We start from the raw sequence: 13614 nt of genomic DNA, 5'->3' as shown, positions 1-13614 counted from the left end.
CACACTGTTTACATGTCTATCGAAGTTTTTTTTTTCCCCTTTGGCAGTTGTGGAAAGCGAATATTTTGGAGCAGTAATATTTTATTTAATATCGGAAAATTTGCAGTTAGGCCATAGTATATCTAGGGTGTGAAGACAGCATTTGTCAGGTAACTTCAGTCATAGATATTTAAAAACTCTCCAGTAGTAGGTATCTGTGATAGAGATAGGCATTAGTTACCAACTTAGCGTTCAAAGCTGTTTGAAATGTATATTAATGCATGATTGTGCTTTGCCAGTTCATATGATATCAAATGTGCTTTTTGCTCTAGTTAACACTCTTAATACCTTTAAATGCATGATTTAAATTCACTTTGTATGACCTTTGAATCTAAGAATATTCTGACATGCTTCTTCGTCTTCTTGCTTTAGTACAAGTTCTACTACAGAGGACTTTAAAACTTAGTTAACAAGGTTAATTACTGGCTCATTTTCAGGGATTATTATTGGTGTTTCCAGTGAGAACACTGGGAAATGTCAACAAATATTACTTTGCAAAGGTCATCTTTTATCAGCAGTCTGATAGGTTTAGTAGCTGCAGCTAATGCTGATAATTCACTACACTAATATTTAAGTGAGTGCCTGTAGTTCAGGTGAGCAAACTCCTTACTCAAGCAACATCTTCTTTTTACACGTGTTGTATCATAATAACAGTACACTGAAAACTTAGAGAACATGAATTTTGCTACCAGTATCTTCCATGTTATATTTATTTCAGTTGAACAATTTATTTGCTAGTAAAACAGTAAGAAATGTCCCACTGTGTGTGTGGCATAAAACTTTTTTTGTGACAGATTTCTCTGGAATGAGTCAAGACGTACTATCCCATTTTCTTAAATAACCTGAATTAGATATTCTTCAATTTCATACAGTTCATTCCTAATAAAATAAATAAATATCATCGGGTCTTCTGTGAACATACAGTAAATATTGTATAACATTACAGAACTTGCAGCTATGATATTTTTTCAAGTTAAAAACACATTGCATCTATTTTTGTCTTTCAGATTTATACCGAGTCACAAGGACTAAATGTCCCTACTCCTTCTATACCAGATGGTCTCAGAAGTTACTCAACGGGGAACACTGAGTCAGGTAAAGCATGACTGCTGCTCCTTCTGTTGGTGTTAAACTACTAGATGCAGAGAAGCTAGAAATATCCAAGTATGTTCATGGCTGCTGTTTTCTGACATCAGAAAAAATGTACATGCAGTTAACAGTACAGTACTTGTGAGAAGAGTGAGAAATTCCTCAAAATTCCTTTAAAAACCCAGCATTTGGTGTGCTTTTTGGTACTCCACGCAGGAAACTGGTGCAACACGATATGCTACTGACTAATACAAATGCCACTAGGTTTTGCTTTGAAGTGGTGGAAATGAGACTCTTTTATCTTAAACTGAACATCATTTAACTGAGTTGGTGGCTAAAACCGTTTGGAAGTACAGCTTGAGATTTTATAGGTTCATAAGTACACACTAGGCTAACAACCACAAGGGCCTTACAGGCCTAGACAAGCTTTCCAAATGTATCTAGCAAGTTTTTTGATGCCTAAAGATTATTTTTAGAGGTATAATTTTTATGGTTGTATGTAAGTTAGTGCATGGTCACTAAAGCATTTACAGGCTACTACAGTCTGTTACAAACATAGTTGCCTGACCAAGGGTGAATTTCTGATTTCCCATCTACTGGTCTGAATGTGTAAGGGAAGAAGGGCTTTGCTTCACCTGAATGGGAAGCCTGTTCTGAAACGCATATCTGTCATTCAAGCAACTCCTATTTATGTGGCAGGCAAAGTTTAAGTCTCTGTATCAATAGTTCTGAAGTTGTTTGTCTTGCTGTTATGCAGAAGGTCCATTAGAGCAGGATCCAAGCATGCCTTGTATGCCAGGCATAGATCACCCCTCAGCAATCTGTAGGAGACAGATTATACAGTTAAGGCTTTGAAGCAATCCTCATAGAACATGTTGTTCATCCCCGGTATCCTTTTTGTGAGGAACCTCTGTGGACATTCAGTTGTTGCATGTGCCAGGTCAGGTACATACTGAAGGGAGCATTGTACTCAATGACATGTCTGATGAGGGCCAAATACAATGGAACAATGAATTTCTTGCAACTGGATGCCATACCTTTGTTTATAAGTTAAGCAACATAGAGCGATTTCCTTACTACCTTAGAAACATGTTGGTTGAAAGCCAGAGTACTGTCTTCATATGTCCCCAAGTCCCCTGACTTCTGGATCCACTCTTCAGGGTATGTTGTCAATGAGGTAGATGTCCTTCAAGGATGCATCTGCAGTCCTTACAAATGGGTTGCCCTGTCGTCAGGCAGCCCTTCGGTCGGCCGGATTCCAAAGTCTGGGTCCGGCTTCGGCTGGTGTCGCACTTCACCCGATGTCATCGCTGCAGTTTTTCGGGTATAAAGGCATCAGCCGACGCCATTTTCCATTATTTATATGCGTTAGTCCTTTCTGGAGGATATTAGTGTCTTGGGGGGGGGGGGGGTTCTGTATCTGCTCCTAGTTTGCAATCATCGGCAAACTTAGTCAACCAGAGACCCTTAATGTTAGAATTCTCAGAAGTAGATGCGAGAAAGGAGAGAACCCAGCATAGAACCCTGAGGGCCTGCACTAGGTACTGGTCTCTTTGCAAAGGAGGACTGCCCTATCCTAACTTCTTGGGTCATATCTGAAAGCCAGTTGCCTGTGTAGCGTGTAACATAAGGATTTCTACCCAGTTCCATGAGTTTGCTTAGAACGCCCGAGTGAGGTATTGAGTCTGCTTTGGCCACATCAAGGTAGTTGGTATGCGCTATTTTCTTCCCTCATCCATTGCCTTTGTGACCTTCTTGAAGTCTAACAGACTGAGTAGGCACGATCTTCTCAACAAAACTGAACTGGGTTGGATCTAGTGTCTGAAGGTTTCCTATGTCATTATTTATCATTTCCACAATATTTATTTCCATGGCTTTGCGTATGCGACTAGTCAAACTTATGGGTCTGTAGTTTCAGGGATTCATAGATGGCCCACCCTTGTTCAGTGGTATATATGCAGATCTTCATTTTGTGGCGTGAAGCCTTACTGGAGGCCATGGTTAAAAAGTGACTCTAGTAGTCCTGCTAGATCATGTTTCATGCCATTTAAGATGAATCCTGGGATATTCTCAGGCCCTGTCAATGTGGTGATGTCCTTCAAGGATGCATCTGCAGTCCTAACAAATGGGTTGTCCTGGCCTCAGGCAGCCCTTCGGTCGGCCGGATTCCAAAGTCTGGGTCTGGCCTCGGCTGATGTCGCACTTCACCCAACGTCATAGCTGCAGTTCTTCAGGTATAAAGGCATCAGCCGACGCCATTTTCCTCAGTCTTTCTTGCCGCGTGGCGCCCGAAGCAGAAGCTGTTCGCAAGTGCCGGTCGGTCAGAACCAGAGATTGCTACTACCGAAGACTTCTAAAAAGCTAAGTACCCCGTTGGGGACTCTTTCTTGCCTCAGCCGATGTTTAACTTGTGGGAAACAAATACCTCATAAAGATTTCCACTCTTACTGCCTACCTTGTTTAGGCCCAGACCACGACGTAGCAGCTTGTCTAGCCTGTGCTTCCTTCGACCGATGGACACTTAGACGTCGGTCGGAGTTTGCAGAGGAGTTTTTCGGCTCCGCTTTTGCTTATATCATGCCGTCGGAGACTCCTACTTCACATTTAGCCAAAAAGCGTAAGGAAAAGGACCGACACTCGCGGTCCGCGGTTTCGGCCGAAACCGTGGTTAAGCCGACCGCGAGTGTCTCGGTTTCGGCTGAAACAGAGTCTGCGGTTCTTCCTTCGGCCGAAAGCATGCCTCCTACTACCGAGGCCTCTTCCAGCATGGCTGAATCTGCTACTGAAATTCCACCTGCTCTTACAGTTTCTCAGGATTTATCAGATACTATTCCCCTAGATGTATCTACTCCTGCACGTGGAGCTGCTAGGCCCCCTGCATCCATGTCAATTAAGGCTTTTGCCAGGGCTAAAGCAGCTAAATCTTCAAAGGCAGTGCCTGCTAAAGCCCCCTCTCACAGGCCTAGCTCTAGTACTCAAATGCTTAGTCTAGCAGAGGATCTCATTTCTTTAATCAGGGGAACCCAGTCTCACCCTGACAGGGCCTCTCACCCCCCTCCAGAGAAGAGGCCTAGAGCAGGGCCCCCTGAGCCAGTTTCTACTGATTACTCCTCAGATGATTCAGAAAATACAAACCCTCCTGAGGCCCTTACTCTCCATATGAGGACTCTGATGCAGAAGACTCCATTCCTTCTGCCTCTCCTCCTGAGGAATTTTCTTTTGGGGAAACCTTGCATGCTATGAGGGAACAATTTCAATGGCAGGGCCAGGATTTTTCTGACTCTAGGAAAAGGCTTAGGACCTTTTTGCATTTGCCACAGCATAGGCCTTTAGCCATTCCTCCAGTACTTACAGTTGTGGATGATGCTTTTAATGATGCTTGTACTGCTCCTGATTCACTTCCTCCGGCCCCTGCTAAGCCCGACAGATACTACAGGGTGCTGGACTCACATTACCACTTGTATAAGGCTCCTTTGGCAGTTCCTGAAACTATTTCACAGGGCCCCAAGGCTGTAGCAGCTACCTCTGCCAACCCCCCCCCCCCTGAAAGGGAATCTAGGGCCTTAGAGAGATGGGGTAAAAAAGTTTATACTTCTGCTATTCTTTCGGCTAGGGCCTTAAACTGTCAATTCCACATGATTCAGTATCAGGAATTTATGTTAGATCAGTTAACTAAAAATCTGTCCTCTCCTGAACCTTTGGACCAAAAGTCTCTTCAAGACATGGTACATAACTTTCAGCAGGTCAGTAATCATTCCTTAAAATGCGGCTATGATGCACTGGAGGCTTCCTTTAGATCAGCTATGACTGGTACAGTGATCAGAAGGTATGCATGGTTAAAAGAGCAGTCCTTACCAGACCATGTAAAATCAAAGCTCCTAGATGCTCCCATGGATAAGCACAATTTGTTTGGCTCCCCTGCACAGCAAGTGTTGAAGAAGGTGGAAGAGAAAGCAAAATCTGTCCAGACAGTCAAGGATTTCTTACAGGTCCAGCCACCAAGGTTTAGTAGGAACTGGCCTTCCAAGAATTGGTCCTTTCCAGACACCTCCAGAGCACAGAGAGGCAGGAATAGGCGCCCAAGAGGCAGAGGTCAATCCAGAGGTGCCTACAGGGGATGTCAGTGGCAGCCTAACAACCAGCGAAGTACTGCCACAGGTCCAGCCACTACCACTTCCACAGGACAATCACAGTGACTTGGCTCTGAAACCGCCTACCAGGGAACAACTAGTAGCACCCTTAGGCGGAAAGCTAGCCTTATTTTCAGTAAACTGGCATTACATTACAGGAGACAAATTGATTTTACAGACAATAGACAAAGGTTACAGGTTTCACTTCCATACTCTACCAAGGAAGAGAGGAATGCCAAACCTACCTCCAAATCAAAAGACAAACGCTCTACTACAAATAGACCACTTAATAAGGATGAGAGCTATAGAGAAGGTACCATCTATGGAAAAAGGGCAAGGATTTTACTCCAGACTTTTCCTGGTGCCAAGAAAAGAAAACCAATGGAGACCTATTCTCGACCTGTCCGCTCTGAACACATATCTCATTGTTCCAAAATTCAAGATGCTGACCCTACAGCAGCTTCTTCCCATGCTGGGCAAGGAGTCTTGGCTGGTGACTCTGGATCTCAAGGAGGCATACCTGCACGTCCCCATACGACCAAATTGCAGAAGATACCTCAGATTTCTTGCAGGATCAGAGCATTATCAATTCTCAGCATTGCCTTTTGGCTTATCTACTGCGCCCAGAGTATTCACGAAATGCCTGGCATCAGTAATTGCTCATTGCAGGCTTCAGGGAATTCAAATTTATCCATACCTGGACGACTGCCTGTTACAAGCGGACAGCAAAGACAAATTAACAAAAGATTTGAAAAAGGTTATTCACCTGCTACAAGCCCTGGGATACACAGTCAACACAAAAAAGTCAGGGCTGATACCATCCCAAAGGGTAACCTTCCTGGGTGCAGAACTGGACACATTAAACCAGATGGCATTCCTCACAGCAGAAAAACAGAAGCAGCTACCACTCTATTTCATGGCATTAACAACGCAGAACCAGCTTACAGCAAGGAAAATCCTGCAAGCCTTGGGTTACATGGCATCCTGCATAATATCAATTCCACATGCCAGACTACATATGAGGAAGTTACAATGGTACCTAAGGAATTTATGGTCTCAGCACAAGCACAGCCTAGAAACCCAAATTCCAATAATTCCATGCCTGAAACAAGAATTCCAGTGGTGGGCCCAGGCCTGTCAATTGAACAAAGGACTGCCCTTCCACAGGCCTCACCCAAGCCAGACAATCACCACGGACGCCTCAGACCTCGGTTGGGGGGCACACATGGTGGACAAGTGCATACAAGGCTTATGGACTCAAGACCAGATGAACCTACACATAAACCAAAAAGAGATGCTGGCAGTAAAACAAGCAATTCAGACTTTCAGACCATTTCTTCAACAGGGTCATTTGCTGATAAGGACGGACAACACCACAGTTATGTGGTATATCAACAAACAGGGAGGCACACATTCATATCCTCTGTGCCGGATGGCAATGGACCTCTGGAATGTGGCCCTGAGCCTCAACATTCAGCTCCAAGCCATATTTGTGCCAGGAAAAGAAAATATACTGGCAGACTTCTTAAGCAGGACCACCACGGATGCCCACGAATGGATGCTGCATCCAGACATCTTCAGAACCATCACAAGGAAATGGGGACAACCAGAAATAGACCTGTTCGCATCCCCACACAACCACCAATTGGAAAAATTCTGCACAAGGACATACCACCCACTTGCTTGGAAGGTGGACTCCCTATCCTTCAGTTGGGAAAACCTGACAGCATATGCATTCCCACCTCTTCCTTTGATGCACAAAGTGCTACTGAAGATCAAAGAGGACCACCCGAGGATCATCTTGATTGCTCCAGATTGGCCGAGGCAACATTGGTACCCGCTTCTGAGGAGTATGTCCCGGGAACACTCATGGCCTCTACCTCTACTGCCTCTACTGCTAACACAGAACAAATTCAAAATCTTGCATCCAAACTTGAAAACACTGCAGCTAACGGCTTGGAACATTACATAAGGAAAAATAACCCAGATTTATCTCAAAGGGTTAAAGACATTATCTTGGAGGCTCACAGACCCTCAACAAGGAAAACTTATTCAGCAAAATGGAAAAGATATCTCATTTGGAGTGCAACAAAAGGAGTGGAGGCATCTTTGCCAAACATAGCTAACATCCTGGAATACTTAGCAGAGCTTTTCCACAATGGTCTGTCATACTCCTCCATTAAGATTCATGCATCAGCAATTTCAGCAGAATACAACATGGATCCTCCAGTCTTTTCTCAACCTCTACTCAGGCAGTTCCTCAGAGGAATTAAAAATGTAAAGCCACCAAGGAAACCACCATTGCCTACTTGGGACTTGAACTTTGTGTTAGAAAAATTGACACTACCCCCTTTTGAACCAGCAGCAACAGCAGAATTACAGTACTTATCTTGGAAAACTGCATTCCTGCTTGCAATCACTTCAGCTAGAAGGGTTTCTGAATTACAGGCATTAATGGCAGTACAGCCCTTCCTTATCTTCCATCGGGATAGAGTGTCCTTGAGAACTAATCCTACCTTTATGCCAAAGGTGGTCTCCAGGGTTTCATTAAACCAAACAATACACCTACCAGCATTCTACCCCAACCCGCAGAACAGGGGGGAAAGACTGTTGCATACCTTGGATGTACACAGACAATTGCGTTACTACCTGGACAGAACCAAGAACAATAGAAAAACTGACCAACTTCTGGTAGCATATGCAACAGGAATGGAAGGAAAAGCAATTTCAAAACAGACAATCTCAAAATGGATAGGAAATTGCATTAGATTCTGTTACTCTTTTCATGGAAAGGCAACTCCAGAAAACATCAGACCTCACTCCACAAGGGCTACAGCCACTACTACAGCTTTCTTACGAGGAGTGGCTACCAAAGACATTTTAGAGGCTGCTACTTGGAGCTCCTTGCATACATTTGCCAAGCATTATAATCTGCCTTTATACTCCAGATCGAGCAGGTTTTGCCACTGCTGTTTTGCAAGGGATCTTAACTACACCATAAAACTCTTAGTGCCTCCTTAGTGCCTCCTCCCCAGTTTGGCTATGGTATTCTACCCATTTGTTAGGACTGCAGATGCATCCTTGAAGGACATAGTACAGTTTTGTACCTACCATAAATGTAGATGTCCGAGAGGTATGCATCTGCAGTCAGGATTACCCACCCTCCTTCCCCTCTGTGGTACTCCTAGGGTATTTGCCCATCTTGTAGCTAGCTGGGGAATCTATTATGGTGTATTTGTTTGTATATATGTATATACATGTTTATTTCTATTTGCTCTCTATTGTTTGGAAACATTTGCATTTATCCAAATTTAGCCTTCCTAGAGGGCACCTGGCATCTGGGGTAAGAAACACTGAGGAAAATGGCGTCGGCTGATGCCTTTATACCCGAAGAACTGCAGCTATGACGTCGGGTGAAGTGCGACATCAGCCGAGGCCAGACCCAGACTTTGGAATCCGGCCGACCGAAGGGCTGCCTGAGGCCAGGACAACCCATTTGTTAGGACTGCAGTTGCATACCTCTCGGACATCTACATTTATGGTAGGTACAAAACTGTACTTTCTTGGCCTTGGAAAGTGCATATAGGACCTTCTCCCTGGTGATAGTTGGAGGGGGGCAGTATGTCTGATGGTATTTTCAGAGGTGTGGCCAGGGGAAGGGGTTAAAAATGGAGCTGAATTTGTCAACCAATAGATTTGCTATATCTTCCAGCTCTATGTAGGTGGCTCCATTTACTGTTAGTTCTGCATTGTTGTGCACTGCCTTTGATGCTGCAGAAAGACAGTCTTATGGTTGTCCTTGGCCTAGAAGTCTTTTCTTACCTTATACTTTGCTTTAGTGGACTTGATTTGTCCTCTCAGTTGTTGTTTAGAATGATGAGTGAGTTTTTATCATATTTCCTAACTTTTACCAGTAACCAGGGTGACTTGTTTTTTTGGGTTTGCAATGAGCATAGTCCTGGTGGACACAGCTGCCTCAATGCTTGTATTAACATAATTGTACAGAGTTTCTGTGAACAATTCCACATAGGCAGCTGTGTTCGTAGGACTTTGTGGGCTTTAAATTTTAAATTGGGCCAGGGTATCACTCAGTAGTAGGAAGTTTACCTTAGAAAATTTCTAATTGCTATGGGGTTAGCTGGGGTCATGGGTTTTATTTTTATTTTGAACAAAACAGTTTCATGGTCTGATCTTAACAGAGAGGACTTTACACTAGGAGGGGTGCAGTGTTCTGTCATGTTTGTTAGGACCAGGTACAGTATGTTTGCAACGATTGTATGGACTGTCTGATCCAGGGTGCTTGTGTTAACAAAGTTGAGGAATCTTTAGGCCTGTACATTAGGGATAATGTATGAATCCCAGTTTATAGTGGGGTAGTTAAAGTCATCAGGAAATATGGTACTGTGTTGAATGGTGAGTGTCTCCAATATATCTTAGCATGAATTATGGGTTTCCTGGATCATGGGGGGGGGGGGGGCTGTAGCTTGCAAGAGTATGGTATGGGACTTTGCCTATAGTCATTTAGACATGGAGAAGCTCAAATGTATTATTATGTTTGACCAGCCTTGAAATGAGCTTGTTTTTGATGAATATTGAGAAATCTCCAGCTTTAGTCCCTGCTTGTGAGGTAGCTGGCCAAAATGTGTAAAAGGTATTTTATCCCTGCACTGTTAGGGAGCTCTCTGCAGCTTTAAACCATGTCTCACTGTCTGCATAGATGTCTGCATTCTCCCAGGTGAGGAGAGATTAGAGGGAGTGGAGTTTCCTGGCATAATGATTTAACTGATATTCAAAAGCCAATCTTTCCAATGGCAGTTCTCCTGCTCTACTCACCAGCCAGTACAAATAGGGGTACCACAGGAGCCAATATCCTAATATCCCTCCTATTTGATATATTCATAAATAATATGCACAAGATGGCCAAACATACAGCACTCAGACAATATTAACTCAGCTCTTATTTGCTCATCTTTAATACTATCTCGCCTTCAAACAATCATCCAAGTCTCACTTCTTTTCCTCTGTTAAGACTTGGTTAGAGCAATTGCAAGTACTCTCGACCCCCCCCAAAAAAAATCATGTTTACCTCTAGAAACTTCCTACTAGCTAGCACAGCATTAAATGTAGTCTCATCTAACAACACCAGTATAGAACAAGTCACCCATACCAAGTTAGACTGCCACAGATAAACTTAAATTTGACCAGCATAGGTCACTCCTACCAAGTTTCTAGGTCTCATAGGTTACAAACTTAAATTTGACCAACATGTCAGTGCTACTATCGAAAAAACCCACAGCAAATTAGGGCTAGTTAACAATGCCAAGCCCATGTCTCACTGATCACAGTAGGAGTGTAATTGCAGTGCCTCCCTTACTTCCAAGTCTGCTGCATGCATCTAAAATTTTCTCTAATCTTCAAACTACACTAATGAGCCAGCTTCAAGTTTGTTTGTCTGTGTCTTTCGGCTTTTCCCGGTTAGGGGTCGCCACAGCGGAACTCCGGTCCGCTAATGATTAGTAGTTGATTTTTACGTGCCGAGTTACCAGCCCTGATGCACAACCTTCAACGAAGGTGCACCCATTCACACATGTCTCCACGCAGAAGATGGTCTAGAATAGAACTGGACAGTGTCTTACTGTGAGGCGGCAATGCTACCGCAACACCACCAAATAAGTAAATTTGCATGCAGTCTCCCACACCGAACCAGTCCTTGCATTCTCCTGCCAATCCTGAACTGGCTAGAACTACCACACCATGTATCATATATACAGTTCATAACAGCACTTAAAATACTGTACAACCGCTCAAAACCCATCTTGTAGTAATATACTAAAATGGTACAAACCCAAAAGAAACTTGTGATCAAAGGACGGATACCTAATAGAATCCCAAAATCACATGGGGATTCCTTATACTCAACAAGCAGAGCTAACTATATAACACCTTTCCCTTCATCATCAGATGAATTAATAACCTCCTTAATTATAAGTTAAAGCCCAAGTTATATATAAATTATACTAAAATCTGCAAATGTTCTAAATCCCTAGGATAAAAATCCCCGAACTCTCAGAATTTCCATACTTACTAAACCATTTCTTTACATCTTACTGAAATGTTTGCTGTTATCAGGGTACATATTGGCAGGATTATATTCAGCTCCCAAATGTGTGATACTCTGTGCGATACTCTCTACTGCTCAATCATGCTGTTACTTGTATATTGATAATCTTCCGCTTCAGTGCTGCTCTGTAATGTGCGCCAGTGTCACTTCTTCCAAGTAACTACAATTTATAACTCTGTCTTGATTTTTCCTGTTAATTTCATTTTAATGAATTCCATTATCTGTTGTTTATCTTTCTTTAGAGCTTGTTTAAACTTTGTAACATTGTGTATCTATTATTACGTTAATCTTTTCACCCCAGGCCTCTGCTGAAATGGGCAATGTATGCAGTCAGGCTTTCCCGGTAAAGCAAACATAAATAAATCTGCATCAACGATAAATGCTGTACAGATGCAATAACAGACTTAGTATAGCTACATTAAACGGAGCAGGAAATGCCCTATAGTGAATTACAAACCCCTCATAAAATAAGTGTATCAGCCCAAGAGCTAAATCTACTGAAACATGTCGACTGTTAAGAAAAGAAAAAAAATTGCAAATTCTGGGTTTTCAGCAAATTAATTCAATTTTATATATATATATATATATATATATATATATATATATAGATACACACACACACACACACACACACACACACACACACACACACACACACACACACACACAGCACGAGATTAATATGAGAGATATCTATCTGTACATGTTTGTAAATTTGAAAAAATGCACTTTACTTTGAAGCAGTGCTTGCTGTTAGATAGTTGTAAGGTTGGAAAGGGCTAGTTAATTTTGAACCAAACAGTACCAAGGCTATACTTAAGAATGATTTATAAATGGAGGCTTTCCATAGCAGGAGTACCTCTCACAAGAGGGTAGGAATAATTATCTGTATTTTAATCAGTGATTGTGTTATATTTCAAAAAAAGGGATGCAGTGGAGCGAAGGGGTGTGGTCTGTTCAACCTGTCATGGAGTGAGCGTGTTTGGTTTTATGTACTTTTCTAGAAGAAAACAGGAGGACCACTGATCATGCTTCATGGGGAGGGGTAAAGCAAGACCTCTCAACTGTCCCTATTTTGGAAGAATGTACCTATTTTCAGGCCTGATTTACCCATTTATGGTGGTATGCCAGACCTGATTTACCCCTTCACACAGTTTACTGAATCCCCCATCACGTGTGATTTCTGAAACTATATAGTATATAGAAAAAGACACAACATGACCAACATATTAATGGCACCAGTAATTTAAAGTAAGAGTGCACAGATCTTATGACTCCCTTTTTCAGAAGTAAAATAATGACCTCATATGGTCAAATTATGTAACTAAAGGTCAGTAAAGTCTTCAGATTTTACACTGTTTCTTTGATTATGTACTTATATTTTCCCATCGTTTTGTCACTCTGTTTTTAAACATATGTTTCTTAGTAGTATCCCTCATTCCTACTTGAAGTAGAGGAGTTCTAATTAATATTTCCAAGTTTTTGGCTGGATGTAGGAGTGGTTTCAGCCCAGAAATTAGTAGTTTATTGGCCATTTTGGGCTAATTTCTATCTCTTTCTTTTCCCTGCTATAAATACCGTATTTGCCCGGTTTTGCGTGCCGGGCAGCACTGGTTAGCTAGGGTAAAACTATTCCCAGCTCCACAAAGTCTCCTCTTCAATTTTTCCCTTGGAACTAGACAAACTTTCAACTTAAGCACTCAAGCCATTCATTTCTCAGCCCGGCACTTGCTCAAAACTTATAGCAAGCACTTATAATCCCTAGCACTAGACCCTCCTGTACTGTACAGAAGGACAAGGCTCTCTATTCGACCTTTCCAGCCATCCAGTACAACAGTTCACTGTACCTATCCAGGCATGTCGAAAGGGCAGTTTCAGGTGTACTCTCCAGTCCAACTGGTGAATCTGGGCATTTTGAGGCAATGTTACAGCTGCCTCATGTACACAGACAACCCCTCCTCCTACCACCAAACACTAATACATGCGAGAGATGCAGTTATACAGCCAAACTAGAGGCTATGCTCTCTCAACCTAAGACTGCATCAGACAGTCAAGAGGAGAAGGGAAATACTTGCATCACACCACCAGTCTTGCATAGACCCGTTAAACCAGCACCTGCAAAAAACACACATAAATACATGAAAGCATACTCAGAGGCTCTAAATAAAAATCTGCAAAACCAACAGAGACCTCCAAAGCAAACATCCAAGCAACCTCTACCCCCCCCAACACAAA

The 13614-nt window shown here is 42.6% G+C and overlaps 1 protein-coding gene across 2 annotated transcripts in view; it reads left to right on the top strand.

Moving 5' to 3' along the window:
* Window positions 1–13614, top strand: part of LOC122806576 (uncharacterized protein C6orf132-like) — a 565156-nt gene that overhangs the window by 515791 nt on the left and 35751 nt on the right. For both annotated transcript variants that reach the window (XM_044077114.1, XM_044077113.1), the window contains exon 3: window positions 1047–1134. In XM_044077114.1, the coding sequence (XP_043933049.1) occupies window positions 1047–1134 (88 nt within the window). The remainder of the gene's footprint in view (window positions 1–1046; window positions 1135–13614) is intronic.

The sequence above is a fragment of the Protopterus annectens genome, chromosome 7.part0 (genome assembly GCF_019279795.1).
Source record: "Protopterus annectens isolate FY-2018-M chromosome 7.part0, PAN1.0, whole genome shotgun sequence".
In the NCBI taxonomy this organism is placed as follows: domain Eukaryota; kingdom Metazoa; phylum Chordata; order Ceratodontiformes; family Protopteridae; genus Protopterus; species Protopterus annectens.
Note: the sequence above shows the minus strand (reverse complement) of the source record. Positions and strands in the feature narration are given on the sequence as shown.